Here is a 22,244-nt window from a genome sequence, read left to right on the forward strand (position 1 = left end):
ACCCAAAAGGCAGGTACCCTGGGTAGATACAAAAGGATAGAAAAAACATAGGCCTACTGCTGCTTCATTGCTACTTCACTGTTTCCCTGCCTTCTACCTGTCATGAACTTTTTCTCCTTTGTGATGCCCTTCTGCCATGCCACCCCACCTTGGAGTCAGCCAACTATGAACTGAAACTTCTACAAACTATGTGCCAAATGAACTTATCTTCCTGTTTACTGTTTACTTTGGGTTGTTGATATTATGTCTCAATGAGAAAAAGTAACCAAGGCAGTGAGACTGCACATTTTGTGTCATTTGAGTTTCTTTCTCTGTGAAATACTTGCTCATAATCTAACCCACATCTCTATTTGGAAACATGCTTTTAAACACTCAAAACTAGAGATTCTCAATCAAACACTAATTTCACTAGTAAGAGATTTCTAAAAGGGAGATATCAATTGTATGGATATTCAAAGACCATATTAGGATTAATAACTTTCGATGAGCCTATTTTACAATATTATACAAGATTCTCCAACTTACCCAAAAGGAAAAAAAATAAAAACTGAATTGGGATTCGCAAATATTATCTCATATAAATAGCTGTGCTTTCTATAACTGGAAAACCCTATGATTATCAAGCTGGCATCATAAGCAATATTTTGCTATTATCTTTTTTAATTTTGTTGCTCTAGGAAACAATTTGAACACAGTTTTAAGAATGTGAATTTTTTATTAGATATTTTGATAAACTGAAGAGGCTGTAACTATGAATAATGGGCAAGTTCTTCACACTATTATCATGGGTCAAGGACTTAATTAAAATGTGTCATTCTTATGAAAAATACTAAGTGCAAGAAAATATAATGAAAACATGTTCCCCTTTTTCATTTCAAAATAATTCAATTTACTACACCCTCTCACAGAACAAAGAGGCTGACCAAGCACCCAAATATACTGATTCTTAATACATCTGGAAACAGGTTTGGATTAAAGTATAATTACAAGCTACAGATTATGGTTTTTCTTTTCAAACAAATCATAGTTTAAAAATTGGCAAAGTTTTTGTCTAGAATAGTGATTCTTAAACTGTGTTAATTATCACTGCTTTAAAAATTTCAAAATCCGTTAGGATAGAAACTTTTATAAGCTACCAAAAGTCCTTAACTAGAAGAAAAATTTTGGAGGATATCAAAAAACAAAAGCAAATTTTTAGCATTAGGTTCAACAAATACAAAATTAATCTCTCAAATTACTATCAAATTTCTAAATGCTTATTTTCAGTTTCTATATGTATCTCATTCATATTGAACAAAACACAAACACTTTTACGGATTAGCACCAGACTTATTCCCAGACCACACTTTGGATAGCCAGGACCTAAAATTACTTGAGAGCTCTAAAAATAAAAGATCAAATACAGATAGAACACTTTGATATCTGATTTAAGAACTTCGCTTTTATCAAACTATCTGCCTGCCTCTCTGTCTCACTATCAAACTACACAAACCATGTTGGTTTATATATGCACCTTATATACACTTATATAGTAATACCTGTATGAATTAACACAATTACAATGATGAGAGGCAGCAGCATGTAATGATTAAAAGTAAATATTCTAACACATTTTAGTTATGTAACCATAGACTAGTTCCTTAAACTTCTCTGTATCACAGTTTATTTATTTGCAAAACAGAGATAATAAGCACTACTCAACTGATATAAGGAAAAAACAGAACACACAAGTAAAGAACTTGTAACAGAGCCTGGAACACATGCACATCAATGAAAACAATCACATTGTTCTGGGTTTTCCAACAAATAATACAGAGGAGAAAGGGACTTACATGATTTATGGAGTTCACACAATAAAACTATAGAGTAGTTACTAGTAATGTGAAACTATTAAGCATACTAAATTCTGACAGAAATTTCACCCTGTGATTGCCATAAAGTTGGTTGTGGTTGGTGAAAATCCACAACAGTATCCGTAGTACAAATATATAACAAAAACTTCTGGGCACCTTTTATAATCAAGGCACTATGATGGGCCCTGAAGAATATCCTAATTTTAAAAACATAGGGTGCCATCTAGAGGTTACAAAGTGACAGAGAGCATATATTATACATGCAAATATCTATGTAAAAAAGTTGTAACAACTACTCAGAAGTAACTAAAACCAACAGACAGAAATTCAAAAAAGGAAAAGCAAAACTTCAGAAAATCAAGAGCAATGCCTATCTTGTACCCCTACCTATTTTGTACCACTATCTGTTGTCTTTTAACATAAAATCCAAAAACCTATTTAGAATCAGCCAGGTCCCCGAAACAGTGGCTTCTTCTATAGTATCCATCAATTCTTACCTCAAGTTTTAAGACATCACTTTGTACTCTCTTCTCTTTAAGATCTTGATGTCTTTCTGGAGAAATACACAGAAACTTTGTCTGCTCTCAGTTGCTATCTCCATGAATTATCTCCTTGGAAACCCCAGAAAACTCCTCTGATTTCACAGTACATAGCATGTCACGTGCTACAAACTCAGAGGACAACTGCATCCTTACACAAATTGTGATAAATAATCCAAGGCTACAAGGTTTTCTGAAACTAATGGTTAAAAGCAGACATTTTTAAACTTTTGAAAAGATCTTTCCACTTTGAGAATAAAAATGTGAACCTCTTTTGTCCCAAATTTGTATGTACAAAAAAACTTGCATAAAATGAGTTCAAGAACACTTCTTCCTTTACACATTTAGAAAGGATGTCTTAAAGTATCACATTATCCCATATTAAAGTTCCCTAGTCTGATTCTTACTAGCTTTCTGTAATCAATTTCAGGCTATATGACCAAGCAAAGTCAGAAGAACATGGATGAGGATAAAGGAAGTCACAAAAATAGTTGTGAGATTAATCAAAGTATCTGAAAGGTCTAAATTATAAAAGGCTCAAAAGTAAAGACTATGGGCAATTTATCAAATGATGACAGTTTCTCTCCTTTGTCCACCCCTGTCTTACTTTCTTGTTGCTAGAACAGAATAACCAATACCCAAGAACTAAAGGAGGAGAGGTTTATTTTGGTTCACAGCTGATAGCGGTTTCAGCCTGCAGTGAGCTGGCTTCGAGACAGGGCAGCATGGCAGGAGGAGAGAGAGCTCATGACATGGTGGGAAGCAAGAGCGGTTAAGGGAAGAGAAAGGTGTATGTTTGCTCACATTGGAAATTAGATAGAATATACTAATTCCATACATCTCTTGGAAAGCTGTCCCATCTGAAAAAGTCTAAAAGACACCCAAGAAGGCCAAATTTATACGCAACAAATGAAGGATAAATTCAATCTAATTTGTAATATAAATTTGTCCCCATTAAAATCTCTTTCATAATTTGAATAATTACCATCCTTTTTCTTTCTTCTCTGCATTAACTTATGAATAAAGTCAAGAAGAATTACCCTCATCTCAATGGCCACTTACAGCAACTACTTAATATTAATATCTTACTAGAATGTTATATGCAATGAAAGAGATAGCTTTACTTTATTGGATTATTTTGGAAGCAGAAAATAAAGACCTGAGACTAACATGAGGTTAACAGGAAAAAGAAAAGAAAACAAAACAAAACATAAATTTAGCACTTTGAGAAGGTCAGGCAGGAGAATCCCAAGTCCAAGCCCAGCCTGGGCAATTTAGTGACTCAATAAGATCCTATCTCAAAATAAAAAATAAAAAGAGCTAGGGATATAGTTCAGAACAAAGGCCTGGGGTTCATTTTTTAGAGCTTTACTCCCCCTTTAATAATAATAATAATAATAATAATAACAATAATAATTCATTTATACAGCATCTTTCTTTTTAAAAGTCTAAAGAGGCTCTGGTATACATTCTTGTTTGTTCTCTGACTATAAGAGAAGACGAAAGAGATTTTCACATTTTACACATGGAATAACTGAATTCCAAAGGAGTAGAGCTCAAAACAATGCATACTAGAAGTTGTATGGAATTCTATAAAAGAAAGTATGCAATACAATCCCTACCCTTTAAGTCCCTTAATGTTTTTTCTTCAGTATTAGGAACTGAACTCCGAGTGTCCACACTGAGAAAAATTCCCTCTTGTTTTTATTTTTATTTTTCACTTTGTGGCACAGTCTTAGTAAGTTTCTAAATTGACCAGGCTGGGCTCAAACTTGTGATCTTCCTGACTCAGTCCCCCAGAGTCCTGGGAATACAGGAGTATACCATCATGTCTAGCAAGTTACTTATAATCTTCAAACAAAAATCCCATCGACTATTTATTTAACAAAACCAGCTTCACACATCAACATAAATTAAGTATTATTAGAGAGTTACAGGAACAGCTCAGACCCAAAGGCTGGTCCCCAGCCAACTCTACAACTGGATTCCACACCTTGGCTCAGCCACCACCAATGTGAAGCTGGCTCTGCGTTGTTTCCCCTTGCATGGGACAGCAGGACAGATGCACTGAGTAAAGATCCACTAAGAGGGAAAGATCGGGAAGATCCAACATGGCTGAGTAAAGAAGCCATGTCAGAGAGACTCAGAGAACATCAACAAAAAACAGAGAGGAGAGTCTTACCATAAAAGGAAAGAGACATGAGAATAGACTAACCAAACACAATGTGGTAACCATAGCTGCTTTGATGATTCCAACTCAAAGAACACTATTTAGAGACAACCACAGAACATTCCACAAGAAAGACAGACTTACATGGGGACAGAGAGAACTGGTGGCAGTTGAAATATGCAAAGAAAACACATAGTATCCTATCCCTTCCATAGTAAATGGTGAGTAACGTTGGTCCCGCGCCTGCTGCCACGCTGCAGAATAAGAGCTGGGAAGGACACAACTATAAGGAAGAGCTCAGTGTTCAAACCTGAGTCCCAGGACAGCCCTTTGGCTCCATATCACATTTCTCACTGTCCCGTTTCCAGAGTGAATGACAGAAGAACAGGAGATAGCCGGAGATAGGAGATAGCTGGGCTTGGAGAGCAAGTTGGAGGGAGTCCTGCTGAGGAGCTCATGCAGTTGGAGGCCATGTTCAACCTGAGTTACATAGGATTGGAAGGTCACATTGGTGCCCTTGTCCCTAATGTACGTGGAGGTCTGCATCCAGCACCGTTCCAGGTGCTGACCTCCACCTTAGACTTCCAGTGTCTTGGCTCGAGCTCTGCTCCTTATTCCTAAGCTGTGGAAAAGAGCCACATGTCCAAATAACCAGAAAATTTTTTTTCTGTTTTTCTTTCTGTTCATTACACACACACACACACACACACACACACTTTTATTCCATTACTTGCCTCTTTAAGAGTGTATGAGCATGTATGTGTTTCTCTTCCTCTTGCCTTTTTCTTCCAATATAGTTTATAGAGGGTAAAGGAATTCTCCCTTGTCTCTTTTTACTCCTTCTATGTTTATGCATGTCTTTTAACCTGACTTCTTTCTCCTGTTTCTTATCTTTCCTATACTTTTCTCTTCTTGCTTCTCCCCCATCTTCATCTATCCCTCTTTAACTTTTTCTCCAATATTTATAATAGCAATAGAATACTTTCTCATCCCCATTTCTCACTATGGATTCTTATACACTGTTTTCCCCATATGCCGTCTAAATACATTACACACCTCTACCACCATTACAATTCCTTTGCCTCCCTCCTGTTTCCTTCTTCCCATATCATATAGCAAAATATTTTAAAAAGAACAAAAAACAAACCAGAAAACTCCTGCTTTTTTCCTTCTCTTTCCCCCTTCTGGCATTACCCTATTACAAATCCTCTGGACTTTAGATAATTAATTTCTATAAAAATACTGTTGAATGCTTTGGTTTTTTTTACCCATATAAGAACACACAGCCACCACATTTAATCCATATTAGCTGTGGATCAATACTTGGGCTATTATGATGTTTACACTGTACATGTGGGATTTCTTCTCTAGGCTAAAAGGAGATCCAAAAGTGGGTCTCATGGTATGTCCTCAACTTGCCCAGGCAGATACCACTATAACTGATTAGCTTGTTACTACTGTAATTGATTTGAATGTATAAGAATACTCCTGACTGACTGGATAATCTTGTGACAAGGGAATTGGTCTGCCGATTCCATCATCGTACCCAGAGAGAGGGACAGCAAGAGTTCCTAACTCAAGAACTCAAGTCTGGATCAGACTCTGCAAAAATCCCTGCAACCTGGTGGAAAGAAGCCTGATTGTGAGCATCAATATTGCAATAGAAGACTCAGAGGGGTTATTGGGGTGTGAGCACTCAGAATTTCTGGCAAAGAAGCTACATGTGAACCACATACATAGTCTCACTGGAATATTTAATCTGTGCTCCCATGGGTTATCTTTTCTTTTTTTTTTTAGGTTTGAGTGTTGTTTGTTTCTTGATTTAATTAGTAGTGTGGGGTTATGTTATGTTCTATCATGGCTATTTGTGTTTATTAGGTTTTTATATATTTTCCATTGGCTCTGATCTAATAGGGTCTATCTTCTCTCCCTTGTCTCAAGTCCCTACCTACCTTCTTAACTGGAAACCCCCAAAGCAGTACTACTACTATATTTCTTCTTTCTTTCTTTCTCTAAATACATAAAGCCATTTTTAATTTTCTATACTTAGCTCCCCCACAGTCACTGTTTTCTTCTCCAGCATTAACCTCTGATTCTCCCCATCATATCTCTTCTTGCCTACTGTCTTCTCTTCTTGCCCCAACAAGTATCTCACACTTGCCCAAACAAGTATCCTCTGAACACTCTCAATACTAACTCTCAACTCAACTAAAACATATTCCAGTAGAATCAAACCCAACACCACACTTTTCTTTCCATCTGTACTATCCCCCCACAACAAACCTCCCCTTAAGTGTCTTACACACCTCATCCAGCCACCCTTAATTTCACCTACCCCACTGCAGAACAATCACAAATAATAATCAGTCTGCATAAAGGTGAGACAAAGGGGGGAAATGTAACTGCAAGGGCTATCATATAGAAGTGTTGTATGACTGAGTCTGCTGATACTATTATAACCAAAAGTAATTCTTTCAGCAAAACAAAGGGACAGAGTCTAAATCACTTAATGTCAATAAAAAGGAAAAAATATTTTCACTGGACATACAAAGCTGAAAATTATTCACAGGGAAGCAACATGCTACTAAGAACTCCACATAAACTACAACTTCTCCTCACTTTTCTAGCCCTCAACTTGCAGTAGTCCAAAAAAATCCCCTAAAAAATCCCCTAAAAAAGGAGGTGGAAAGAAGAGGGGGGAATATACATATCAAATACAGATACACATACAAGCATGAGGAAGCAAGGCAACAGAAGACGCTTGAGTTGAGTTCATCCAGCCCTCTCAAAGCAGTGGAAGTGGTCACAAAGGGAGAAGAAAACAAACACCAGTAGGACAACTCTACAAAAAGCTCATAAAGTGGATGAAGAAAATATATGAGTTCAGAAAGAACCAAAAACTTCATAGCAATTTCACTCAATATGCCCACAGAGAACTTCAAGGAAACAGATAAAAAAACTGGACAAGCTAAACCAAGGCAATTCTAAATTTAAATGGCAGATTCAAGGATACAGAATCCTCAAAAGAAAATGCCAGACAGAAATATCTAAAATAAAAAACTGTACAGAACTCACAGATTGCAGAAATGACCAACATAAAGACAGAGTATCTGGTAGTGAGGACAAAAAAGTGAATTACAATGAAGAGCTCAAGAAGCCAAAAAAGAGAATAACAGAACAAGAGAGGATTATCCAGCCGTTACTAGACGACAATAAGAAGACCAAGCTAAGGCTAATTAAGAGTTAGAGAAAAACTAGAAGATATTACAGTTGGACTTGCTAATATGTTTAGAGAAATCATAGAAGAAAATTTCTCAAATATAAGAAAAGAGGTTAATATACAAGTAAGTGGCACAGAACACCAAATAATTATGAAAACAAAAGAAGCTCAACAAGACACATCCTTATTAAAACAAACAAACAAAATCCAGAGTTTTAAAGGCACCAGAGAAAAACAAAAAAATTACACATAAAGGTAAACCAATTAGAATCACAGCAGACTGCTCAACACAAACCCTAAAGGCCAGGACAGTTTGGAGTGAAGTATTTTAAGCTCTAGGAGCAAATAATTTCCAAACATCAGGAAAAGAAAAGCAAAGTTTTCACCAATAGATAAAGAAAGCAATGATAGTAAATAACCAACAAATCTCAGTAATACCTCTAAAGGCCAGAACAGCTTGGAGCCAAGTATTCTAAGCCCTAGGAGCAAACAATTTCTAACCAAAATTAACAAGTCCAGCAAAGCTATTCTTCAAAATAGATGGAGAAATAAGATATTTCCATGAAAAAGACGAGGTCAAAAGATATATGAGTACTAAAACAGTTCTTAGGAAAATATAAAGAACATTCTTGAAAGAAATCATGAAAGGAACACAGTTAAAAATACAGAAGATATTAGTGAGGTCAATGGATAAACAGCAACAAAAAAACATCAGGAAAAGAAAAGTTTTCCCCAATAGATAAAGAAAGCAACAATAGTAAATAACCAACACATCTCAGTAATATCTCTCAAGATCAATAGCCTCAGCTCTCCAATCAAAAGACACAGGCTAAGAGACTAGATTAAAAAAAAAAAAAAAAAAAATCCAACAGTTTGTTACATTCAAGAAACTCATTCATACATTAAAAATTAAAGGATGGAAAACAACATTTCATGCACCAGGACCCCCAAAACAAGCAGAGATAGCAAATCTACTACCAGACATGGTAAACTTCAAGCTAAAACTGATTCAAAGAGACAAAGAAGGTCACAACATACTAGTTAAGGGAATAATCCAACAAGAAGAGATAATATTGATAAACATATATGCACCATGTACTGCATACCTATCTTCATAAAACAAACACTACTGAAATTAAAAGGTCAAATAAATACTACCATAATCATGGGAGGGGATTTTAACACCCAGATTTTACACAGAGACAGATAAACTAAACAAACAAAAAATACCAGAGCTGACCTACATCCTTCAACATAGGGACATAATAGATACACACAGTTTTCCACCCCTCTACAAAACAGTATACATTCTTTTCAGCAGCAAATGATACCTTTCTGAAAATAAATCATATATTAGTCCACAAAACCAGCTTAACCAAATATAAAAGAATAGAAATTACTCCATGCACACTATTAGACCACTGTGCAATGAAAACAGAAGTCAATATCAGAAGAAATTCTGGAAAAGGCAGAAGCTCCTAGAAAATTAATAACATACTCCTAAACAACCAATAGGTCACAGAAGAAATCGAAGAACTATCATAATTTACTTTGATTATCAATATTGCCTAGTAAAACCTATATAAATTAGCCACAAATTGTCCATTTACCAGGTACCTCATATCGACTGCTTGTAATACCATCATCAAGTTTTGTGCCCTTCTCATGTTTTCACAGTTCTATTTCTTACATTTATGTCTATAGTCCATTTTGAGCTCATTTTTACTCAGAGTGAGACAGAGGGGTCAAGTTTCAATCTTTGAAATATGAATATCCTATTACAGCAACATTACTGAATGAAGAGGCTGTCCTTTCCTCACTGTATGCATTTGCTGCCTTTGTCAACAATTTCTTACCTCTAGATGTATGGGTTTATTCTGGGTATCTCCCTTACATTTCATTGGTCTGTGGTGTTTTGTTTCATGCCACTATCATGCTATTTGAGTTACTATAGTTTACAGTATGTCTTGAAATTAATTATCATGGGCTGGGGATGTAGCTCAGCGGCATAAGTGCTTGCCAGGCAAGCCTGAGGTCATGAGTTCGATTCCCAGTACCAAAAAAAAAACAAGAAAAGAGAAGCAATGATGGCTTTGTTCTTTTTGCTTAAGACTGATTTTGCTGTTCAGAATCATGCACTTAGATAAGAATTTCAGGGATGTTTCAGTTCTGTGAAGAATGCTATCAGTACTATTAATGGGGAATTGTATTAAATCTGTAGGCCATTTTGAGTAGTATGGGCATTTTAGCAGTGTTTTTCTTCCAATCCATGAATGTATTTTTTTTCCCTTGGTGTGTGTGTGTCTTTAGTTTTTTTCATTTTAGTGTTTTATAATCTCACTGTTGAAGTCTTTCACTTCTTTGGTTAAATTTATTCCTAATTATTTTTAATAGCTACTGTGAATAGATTATTCTCATGATTTTATTCCCTCAGCAATCTCATTACTTTAGAAAATGCTAACTTTTGCATATTGCTGTTTATGCTGCAACATTACTAAATTTTAAAAATGATCTGAAAAGACACTTCTCAAAAAATGAAATACAAATGGCCAGAAATGTATTAAAAATATTCAGTACCATTAACCATGAAGGAAATGCAAATCAAACTTACAATGAAGAAATTCACCCCAGGTAGAATGCCTAGTATTTATATATATATATATATATATATATATCCCTGCATGATGGCATATGCATATAGTATCAGTGGGAGACTAAGGTAAGAGGATCACAAATTCTAGCCCAGCCTGGACAAATTGATGATTTAATGAGATACTGTCTCAAAATTTGAAAAATAAAAACAAAAAGGCCTGGGGATATAACTTAGTTGAAAGGCACTGAGTTCAATACCCAATACTAAAAAAGTAACAAATGCTGGCAAGGATATGGAGAAAAAGACCCTTATTCATGGTTAGTGTGAGTGGATATTAGTAGTTATTATGGACGATAATATGAAAGCATCTCAAAAATTAAAATACATCTTCTATATAATCTAACTATCCCACTTTTCTGTATACATAGAAACCAAATAAATATACCAAAGAGATACATGCACATCCATGCTGATTCCAAAACTGTTCATAATAGCTTATATACTGGAATCAGCCTAAATGACCCAAAACAAATGAATGGATAAAGGAAAAAAGTATACATATATACACATATAGACACACACATCTACACAAATACACACACACACATACAATGGAATATTAGCTACAAAGAAGAATAAAATCCTGTCATTTACAATAAAACAGATGGAGCTGGAGGAGATGTTAAATGTAATACACAGAAACAGAAGTATCCCATGTTCTCCTTGTTACATGGAAATTAAATAAATAAATGAGCCAATCTCAAAGTAAAAAGGGGATTACTGAAGACTGGAAGGGGATTACATGAAGCAGGAGGGTGATGATAGAAGGGAGGATAAATATGATCAATTCATAATGCACGCATACATCGAAATATAATAGTTAAAACCCATTTATCTACACAATTGAAGTTGAAAAGACACCAAATGTTACACATAATCTTATTATGTACAATGAACTTCGATATTTATGTTATTCTATCTTTAATTTTAAAAAATAGCTGTGACCCATTAACTTAAATTTGGAAAATACTGTCTTAGGGAGTTCTAGTACTAAAACATTGGATCTAAAATTTAAGGTACATTTTTCATTCCAATTAACCTCCACAGACTTATTTTCCACTACCCCTTACTCAGTACTCTCACCAAATTAAACCATTCTCTATTTCCCTAGTACCTCTCATAATACCTCCATGACTTTGACTAAGCTCCGCCCTTAATATGTAACATTTTTAGTCTTTCTGTCATGCCTGCCTCTGTCAAATTCAAACACCCTTCAAAGATATGAGATGTAACTTACCCATAAGGCCTCTCCTGACCCCTCAACACAGTGGATATGCTCTCTTCTGAATCCCCAAAACCCTTTACACATTGTCATGGCAAATGCATCTTGCCTTGGTTTCTCTTTGCACATGACTTACCTCCTCGGGGTTTGTTAGAACAGAAACTATGCCTTTCCATCTTTTTACTTTCCAGTACTGATAAGTTATAAACAATTAATGTTTGCTGAATAAAAGACATAAGGATAGTCTCAAAATGGTATTAGTAGAGGTTAAAATTAACCAAAAAAGTAAGACATCCTTTGAGTCACTTAGTATTTTTTCATGTCAGTACCTAACAGAATAAGCACTACTGAATATGCTCTTAGAAAAACAAAACCCCTCCTAATATTTGTATAAAATATCACTAGTCCTATCACCGTATTATAATTTCAGAACAATGAATTTACTGACTAAATACATTCTCAATTTAAAAAGATAAAATGACATAAGATCATTTCTAGATCTATCATATCATTACATGGCTATCAATAAAGTCCTGTGCTCCAAAAACATGAAATACAAAGCAATTTATACTTATGAATCTTGGTAAGTGTTCTCAGTCACTGAATTGAGCACATAGCAAAGATAGGATAAACTACATCTAAAAGTGCAGTAAAAGGCTGCTGGATAAGGACATATATCTAGCATTTTAGCCAACATGACTCTAAAAGGTTTGTTTGAAAATAAATGGTTGCATATTTAGGAAAAAGATAAAAATCAATAGGACACAGATACCAGAGCACAGAAAGCACAAGAAAGAAACCTGGAGAAAAAAAAACTCAACACAGTTTAGAATATGAAGTAGATGATTGAAAGAAATCTACCAACTGTAGAAGAAAAGAATACAGGATATAAAAGAAATTGGTGAATTCATAGAGGTACTACATTAAGGAAAAGAGGAAAAGAAAAAATACATATGTGCAAGGGCCAATTTAGACATACAATTAGCAGTAACAAGTGGACAAACTTCAAGGTTGAGGAGGAAGGATAAGTTTTGCCAAATCAAAAAAGTAACATTTTTTTAGGTTGTAGGGGGAATCTATACCATAGATAAAGACCCTGTACATGTAACACAAGTTTTAGAACTATAATAACTCACAAGTATGGTCCAACATTTAATTTTAAACAGATCTCCCATCATGAGATCCATCTTGCACGCCTGACTTTACCATCAGAAAGGGCCAGATATGGCGCAGCTTCAATAAAGCAACATCTGGGAGTAAAAATGACAGTGGTCTGCTTCAGTGCTAACTCTTCCTGTCCACAGCCAAAATCAATATTAGAAAAGCACTTCTTGTGCCAAGGGAATTGACAGTGCTTAAGGCAAGCTGCCCAGTATTAAAGAGGCAGGCACACTCTGTCCAGGACTATATGCCTATGTAATTACCTCTTTGTCTGGGTCTTCTCTGCAAACCTTAAGGCAATCTTACATGTTTCTTCCATTCCAAACCCTCTGGACTGGCATGAAAGCCACTCAATAACCTAGGGCATTTTCCTTCAAGACATGAAGTGAAAAGACAATTGCAAAGTAGTATTTTTTTTTTTTTTACCATAAGCAGGTTTTCTAAACTAGTGATACCAAAATACCTTGAAAAAGTGTCTGCCTGGCATATTTATAAAATAGTCTGCAGGTGGGAAATTATTCTTAGCACAAATAGTGGTTATACTGCCAAAACCAAAAGTATGCCATGTTTTGAAAACTTTTACTATGATGCTTATTTCACTTAAGTTTCTAGATGGAAAAACAAAAACAAAATCAACTTATCAATTTTATCATATATTGAATTAATGCTGTCATTCCCAGCATTAGATAATTAAATAATGGTAATATATTTGAACGTTATCTTAAGAGTGGGCTATTTAAACATTTGTACATATCAGCTGCCAAAAATGTCATAGAAAAGCTGGAAGAAACATGGGCAATACTGAAGGCAAGCTGACTACTTAGAAGACTTGCACAATACATATGAAAAATAGTGAGAATGTGATCAAGCCATCTGTTACCGTTTGTGTCTAGATGTTCCCCCAAAGACTCATGCAGTCATGCGGGGCAGGCTTTTCACAGGTGGTTGAATCTAGAGTTTGTGACTGATTCATGGTGCAGTGCTGGTATTAAAGGTGTGAATGGTACATTCGCCCTAGGGTAGATAGCCTGCATACAACATAAGGGACAGAAAGAGGCTTGGTCTCCCCTGTCACCCTTGTTGCTTTTCTACAGTCTTCCCGCCATGAACTATTCTCCCCTGCCAAGTCACCCTGCCTTGGAGCCAGCTGATTATGAAAAACTTCTGCAAACTGTGAGCTAAATAAACCTTTCCTCCCTTTAACTTTAGGCACTGGGTATTTTGTCTCAGAAATGAGAGAAAAGTAACTAGGACATCGTAAGACTTTAGAAGTCTCAGAAGTGTTATCAACAGATTCTGGAGATCTCTTCTAGTTCTTAAAGAGGAAACAGAGGTTGAAAAAAGTACAAGTCTAGTAATAAAGTCCAGGTTTTGACGCAGGTGATGAGGGTAAATAATGATACTTTTAACTAAGAAAATATAAGGAAATGAAACAAGTTTTTGTAGGAAGACGGTGACTATGTACATTTTGAATTTGCTGCGTTTACCACAGCTACAGGATATTAAGAGGGAGAAATCTCTATGATCTGATGATACAGGTCCCAGAGAATAAGCTTACTATTGTGGTCCCAATGGTCAACAATTTTTGAAAAAGATAAGGAGAAAAAAAGGAGGAAGAATGAATAAAGAAAGGGCAAAAAGGAAAAAGGGAGGAAAAAATGTAGGGAGACAATGAAAGACATTTAAGATGGCCCCCAAATATGTAAAATGTTCAAACCTATTAATTTTCTGGAAACATGCTGCTCTGTTCCCTCCCTGCTGCAGTTCACCCCACTACAAGCAATAGCTTGATGTATATTTGCAAATACACCATTCCCTCACTCTTACAAAATGCAGTCCCAATAACCATGACTCTACCCCTGACTTCAGGAACAACACATGACCTAGGCCTGTTCAATCAAGTGAAACATCTTTATGAAACAATGAATCGCTCATGGATGATACTAGTCAGGCCAATGAGAGACAATGGAATATAAACAGATATTCCTCTGAGTGATCCAAGAAAACTGGAGTTTTTCATACTAGATTTAAGCCAAGAATGTAACTCAGTACCACTTTCTAACTACGAAAGTCCTGGCTGAGAACAATCAAGAGAAATGAGAGGTTACAGAAACAAAAAACACAGCAAAAATTAGACTTCATGTAACTTAGTCTTATAGTTTAGTTTATTGAAACCAAATTTAGTTTTACACTATTGTCAATAAATTATTTAGAATTACTTGAATACAACTAACCCTTAGAACTAAAAATTCTACCCAATACAAAGAATGTAAAGTGACACCCAATGTTTCCTAAAAATATCAAATTGAAGTTTAAATGTTTAGATAAAACCAAGGACTTATTTGTAAGCCTTTCTTTCACAGTAAATACTCCACTTAAAAAGACAGGAGAAAAAAAGACAATTATTTATCTATTAGAATGAATGAAAAGTACCAAAAATAGGAAGAGGATGACTGAAAAGATTAAGATGGCAATGTAGAAGACTACAGCAAATCACAGCCTCTCCAATACCTGGAACTGAGACATCCAGAAAACAACTACCCAGAAAAGAGAAAGAACAGAGCTCCAGGAATCAAGGAAGAGCCAATAAGAAAGCCAGAACTCACTGTGAAACAGCAGACTATAGAGAGCAGAGAAGGAAACAGTCTGGAACCCTAATCCTATTGAAGGGAGTAGGACCTGACTCTACAAACACAAGGTAAGCCCCGAGTGGTCCAGCAGCCCTAACACTATACAAAGGACCAGCAGCTCTAGGTCCAGGAAAAACCTACAGTTACTGTAAGTTGCAAATATAGTTTGGGGGTTTATACTGAAAGTGACTGCCTCTGCAGGGCAGCACAGTACTGAAGAAGAAATCTACTGCAGCACCTGTTATAATCAGGAGTCATATTAATAGGAGCCATTTTTGGAAGAAGTTAATAGGTTAAAACAGAGATACTCCAGGAATCAACTGAGATACTCTAGAGTAACTGCATTTCAGGATCTTTGGAGTCACCCTACCTGCCAGAGTGACTGTGTGAAGAAGATACAGACAGACATTCTCAGAGAGTAGTTAAACTAGTGACAGACCCTCTAAGAAGATAAGGAGCAGTGAGCTCACCCTATATAAAACACAGTGATTCTACCCTCTGTCGTAAAAAATCAGGTAGTTTTTTGAGGCAGCTGAGTCTGAAAGCACTGGGGATGAGTTGAGGACTACTCTCTGCCCCTACTGCTGCCAACTTCCAGCACAGAACTCAGTGGTCTGTTTGATTTCTCTATCTATCAACATGGTCAGGGGTAAACCTAAGGTTGGATGTTTGCCATGTCCTGGGGTATATGGACAGAGAGGTCTCTGGAGCAATGGTGGACCCTTACAAGACCTCATGCTATAAAGCTAGTCAGGGATAGCAGTGGCTTGGAGCACACAAAAGGGTACAAACCCTAGAAGACAAAAATTGAAACTAAATATTCAATTTAGGAAAGACTATCAATTATTTTCCACTAGAATGAAGTTAACACACATTTCTGGATTATAAAATTCTCTTCAAATGAAAGCAAAGGCATAATCCCTGAAAAGGAGAGACTCACAAATACTAAAGGTTTTTAACTAACTCTGTAAGTCAGAAAGATATGAAGAAGGAATGATGATGGATACTTCAACACAGGAAGACATAATCTGCTGTTTGCAGGAAGAAAATAAGGGTTTCTTTCTTAGGAACCAAACTGAGCCACACTACACTGGTACCTTGGTACTCATTATTAACTGATTTGGGGAGGAAGGACAAGTACCCAAAACGATGAGTACCAAACAAATTGTTTCTGTTGGAAAAGGCAACAAGTCACACAGCAACTGACACTAACAAGTTCTAGCTTGCTCATGAAGTAACAAATAAACGATAATACACAGACAAAATTTCTGCATCAAACTGAAAGAGTTTCAAAGCAGCTGAGTACCAGTGAAAAACATAAGACTGGGAAAACTAAAATCAAGTATTCACAGTCACTCTTCCACTTTCTTTCACTCTTCCACATTCTTGCATCAGTACAGGCAAACAAGACGTTTGAGAAAAGTCCACACCATAAAAGAGAAGAAAACATAGAAAAAAAGACTCCCAAAGAAAACACGAACATTTCAGCGAGAAAACGATAATGCTTAAACTCTCTTACTTATATTTTAAGAATAATGGAGGGATACTGCCTCTACAGAAAGAGAAAACTGTTGTTACATAAAATGAACAAGAAAAGTTCTTAACTACTGAAAACACAATTGCTGAAATAAAAAGAATTCAGCAAAGTAGGGAGATTTAAAAAGAAACTCTCACAGAATGCACAACAAAAAGACACAAAGACGAAAAATATGTGAGAAAAGACAAGCAGATGGAGATTCAATCTGGTAAGCCTACTATCTGACCAGTAAGATTACCAGAAAAAGGGAACACAGAAAATCAAAAGGAGCAAATTATCTCTCTACACATGAGAAAGAGTTTATCTTCTGCCTGTCACTTGTTACCCTAGTCTTTGTTTACTGGGACCAGCATAAGTTAACAAAACCATCCCTGCTGCAATAATTATAGACAGAAGAATGCTATAACGGTTTTCACCTGTACTACATGACTATCCCTGAATCATTAGTGAAAAAAAGAAGAGAAGGATTTGCCACCGCTTAACAGGAAGATGTGGAAGGGACGTAGAAGCACTCTTTTATGTTCAGGATGGCACTATTGTGACGTTTTAATATACCATGCATAAAGACCCAAATGTAAAAGTTAACAGAAAAGAAATTCAAGTCATCTGAAAAGGACCAAAAATCTTACCAACAAAATGATAGAGAACCATGAACACTGCTTCATATTATTTTCACTCTAAAACTGTAAATGTAAAAAAATGTGAGTGTAGAATAAGAACTACAAATGTAAAGGCTGAAAATTATACTCTCCCAGATTCCACTGAATTTGTAATAAACAAGAGAACGGCATCATCAGATCCAGAAAGAAGTAACTCCTACATAGTGAGAAAGAAATATGCTGATACTTAAACAAATTTGCTGTTTTTTTTTTTTTTTTTCCAGTACTGAGAATTGAACTCACGACCTCACGCTTGCCAGGCAGGCACTGTGCAACTGAGCTAAATCCCCAGCCCCTTAAACATGTTTTGTATAGAAAATAATAATGTTTACAAGTATCTTATGGTAATTATTACATTTTTATGTCATTTAAGAAGGAAAAATAGAATTTAGAATATTACTATATTTTCAGAAAATATTAGATTATCTACATGTCAAATTAAGTTAAACAAGAATCAAATTTATAATTTAATACTAATGAAATTTTAAACAAAGATTAGATGCCCCCTCAACAAAAACAGCACAGAATTTTGCTAACAGCTTGAGTTATATCTCTACCTGTCATAATCACCTGGTAATATACAACTGAGGGGTTATTACATTTATATTAATTTCCATCACTTCTGCAAAACAGGAAACTTAAAACTCTATAAATTCTTCCAAGACTTTCCTACTTATTTTCAATAACTAATTTACTGAATTTGTTACAAAATAGAATAACTCTTAGTCAAAACTTGACTCTAGTATGTAGAGGGAAAAAGCTACAAAATCAAAAAACTGACATATGTAAAAGTCCCAAAACAACAGCCTGTTATAAATATATGTTTAAAGTGACAATAAATCTAAATGCTTACAATGCTTCACTAGCATCTACAGGATTAAAAAAATGCAGTTCTTTCCTTTTCTTAAAACAAGTGAAGACTAATGTAAAATTATAGCTTTTGTAGATTGTTTTTTCATAATTACTCAGTTATTCACTAGAATATGTAAGACCTCTACTGGAATCTCTGTACCAATGTTCCATAAATGGATTTAACTATAAAAGCTTAGTTATATAATTTCTTTCATAAAAGCAATATATTTATGATATTTATGTCCTTAAAATATCCTATAGTAAAATTGATATTTCTACACAGGAAAAGAAGGAACTATTCAGTCCCAGACAACCTGATAACATCTCTTTCAGCTATAGTTATAATTATCATGTACAAAGGTCCAAAGCAGAAGTTGTCAAGATTTAACATTAGCATTAATTTATGTCACAGTTGATCGTTACTGGAAAGATAATGGCAAAGCATCCATTTCTTCAAACATAGCATGAATGGAAAAGGAAATTTCTTCTCAATTACTATTAATCTGCCCATTTTTAACTAAAATTGATTAGTAATTTCATTAGCCTTCCTTTTTGTGGAGGGCTGTTATTATTACATAGCTTCTCTAAAGTTATGAAGTTTGTGATTTTCAAGAAACCCGAGAACATCTAGTGTGATTCCCACCATTTTGTAGAATTAGTTTATATTGAAAATTTAATGTTAAATTTCTTGGCACCTTAAAGGTGGAGGATTTGCACTCAGAATTTCATATTTTAAAGTGAACACTGTCAAGATCTTAAGTGTACCGTTCTGGAGACAGCGAAGAAAGGCAGACTTGCATTCTTGATAGATAATCAAAACAGTTGTCATTAGCATTTATCTTCCCTGTGATTTCCTTTGAAAACTATCTACTTTTTACATGAGCCATAACTAAACAAAAAGTGTTTTTCCTCTGTTTCCTTTTCAAGTAAAAGTAAAAATGTCCTGATACATAAAATAAGAATTATTTTATCAGGCAAATTTGAAAAGAATTTCAGTGTTTCATATATTTTTTCATCAAAATCCTGAACTGTTATTAAGCTTTGATCAATATCAAATATAAAGTATAACAATATGCAGTGATTTGAGACTAAGAAACGTTCATGATATAGTTTCATGATAAAATTTCTGAAAAGGCTTTTCTTGCCAGGCAGGTGCTTGTGCCGCTGAGCTATATCCCCGGCCCTGGAAAGGTTTTGCTTAAAAGAAAATGAGCTGGCCATTGTGGCACACACCTGTAATCCCAGCACTTGGGAGGCTGAGGCAGGAGGATTGCAGCAATTCTGAGGCTAACCTAGGTTACACAGTAAGTTCAAGACCAGCCTGAACTACATGACGAGACCGTCTCAAAATACAAAATAAAACAAAACAGGAAGAAAATAAAATACTCTGTCCCTTGGTACAGAAGAGAACAGATATTCTTCCTTTCTCCTTGTGAAAATATGTTAAGAAATACTGGCTTAAATTCCCTATCTAAAAAAAAAAAAATTTCCTCCCTCTTCAATATACCTATTAAATAAATAATCTACCTATTAGATAAATAATACTCTTCAACATCAAGTGTGTTGTTCTTTTTTATTGTCTGTCCTTTTTTTTCCTCTAGAAAGTATTCTCTATCAAAGACACCCTCATCTCACTTGGTCAGTGCCCTACCCTGTGTTTAGCACTATGTGTCAAGCACATAGCAACCATTTAAAAATATTTGTTAAAAAAAAAAGAATGAGTGAACAATACTATTTGACAACTTTGGATGACCAACTGTAGTACACTAAATTCTTATTTTAAAATATCCTTTAATATAAAGGCATAAAATGCTTTTTTCCTTACCCTTCAAAAGATAAAAATATTTTTTCAAAAACTAGCTGGGATATTAATAGTTGTAAGTTCTTTACTATTAAATAATACAGTAAATAAAACTTTCTGATTATACACTAAATAACAAAAAATGTAATTGGTCACTCAGCATACCTTCACAAGTTTCAAAAGCTCATAGAGATCTTCAACCTCATCCCCTTCACATTTGGTGTATTCCCATCCTGTATCCAAGCTCCTTCCTCTGATGGTTCTGCGGTAGAGTGGAAGAGCCATTGCTTCTGCATACAAGTCAATGGCTTGATGACCCACTGTCTGATACATATAGCTATCCAGCTCATCAGACTTCTCTGCAACATTAAAAGTAGAAATGATCAGCAAAAAAGTAATAAAGAAAGAAAATTTCAAAGCCCAGGTCAGTATTACTGCTTGAAAAGTAGTCAAACTAAACTTAAAAGCTTACTTTATCTCAGTGCACTTATACAGAGGAATAATATATGACAATTCCATATTTTTCCATAGCTGCATTTAATTTAGTTCCTAGAAGCTCTACTCATCTCTACTGCTAATGACAAATAAAAACTATACAGAATGTTTAAAAAGAGAAATACTATATATCCAATAAATTTGATTAATTTAGTCAATCAAAAATTTTATTACATACATTTTTTAAAAAGCAAGGTTATTCAGTCATCTACACTTGAAGAAAAAAACTTTAATTAAATGTCTACTAGTTAATAAGTTACAAATACTTGCTGGAAAAATTTAGATGTTCTTAGTATATTTTATATTCAGTACTTCAATAAAACAAGTATACATTCAATATTGTTAGTGTAGTTACCAATGTGTATAGAAACATAGCAACTTACAATAATCAATAATACAATCACTGGTTGTCACAAGATTTTATGAATACTAATATGGTTAAGATATTCAAAACAAATTAGTAATTTCAGATTTTATAAAGCTATAAATGAACTCAGAAATATACTGGAGAGACTTTTTGATCTTACAACTTTACTTACAAGAAAAAAGAATAGTGAACATACACAAGATTATTTACAAAGATATACATTACAACATTATTTCTAGTGAAGTAAAAATTATTATGTATTCATATAATAAAATACTATGCAGCTATTAATGTAATTTGAGCATTTTCTAATTTGCATTCAGCAGACTACAAATCCCATAAGCTATTAATAAATATAGAATGAAAAAAAGGATTCCATATCAAATTAGTTTACAAAGTATGGGGATAAATAATGTTAAATACATGTTTTTAGCAATTCTTACCAGGCTAACATGTTTTCAAATCCTTCAACAAGGGGAGACAGTGTAAACTACCTCTCTATCAACCTAGAGAATACTTAGAATTTACGGAAGTATTTGTGTTCCAAAGAAGAAATATGGGAAAAACAATTGTAGAATATTATTTAATGACATGGAAAATGTTCACAATACGTTAAATTAAAAAGAATTTACAAGTCATTTATTTGACATAGTTGTATCTGAGTATTATATATGTATATATAACAAGCACACTTTACACCAAAAATGAAATAATCCTAACAAAAAACATTAATAATGATAGTGCAAATACTCAACATTTAAAACCAACATCATGTGCCATGTCATATGGCTCACCATGTTACTAATCCACACATCAGAATGAATTCCTGTAGAATGGAACTCTCATTATTATAATAAATCTATCTACTCCTGGTCTCAGTAGGAGTAGAGATATAGCCAAAGTTACTTAAAAACCTTTCAGTCTTTCTTCATCTCCAACTTAGATTGGATCTGTACGTCTATTGGTACTGAAAGTTATCAGTACTAAGGAATCAATTTATACAAAGAAATCTGAGTTTAGCAAGAAACATTCTGAGGTTAGTATAATGAAATCATTGTATTACCTTCAAAAACTTAGTCAAAAAT

At 34.7% G+C, this 22,244-nt stretch overlaps 1 protein-coding gene across 4 annotated transcripts in view; it reads right to left on the reverse strand.

The window, feature by feature from the left end:
- Dph6 (diphthamine biosynthesis 6) overlaps window positions 1–22,244 on the reverse strand; it is a 158,607-nt gene that overhangs the window by 129,539 nt on the left and 6,824 nt on the right. For all 4 annotated transcript variants that reach the window (XM_013512634.1, XM_005381183.2, XM_013512635.1 and 1 more), the window contains exon 3: window positions 20,463–20,656. In XM_013512634.1, the coding sequence (XP_013368088.1) occupies window positions 20,463–20,656 (194 nt within the window). The remainder of the gene's footprint in view (window positions 1–20,462; window positions 20,657–22,244) is intronic.

Source organism: Chinchilla lanigera, unplaced genomic scaffold (genome assembly GCF_000276665.1).
Source record: "Chinchilla lanigera isolate Chin_1 unplaced genomic scaffold, ChiLan1.0 scaffold00015, whole genome shotgun sequence".
NCBI lineage: Eukaryota > Metazoa > Chordata > Mammalia > Rodentia > Chinchillidae > Chinchilla > Chinchilla lanigera.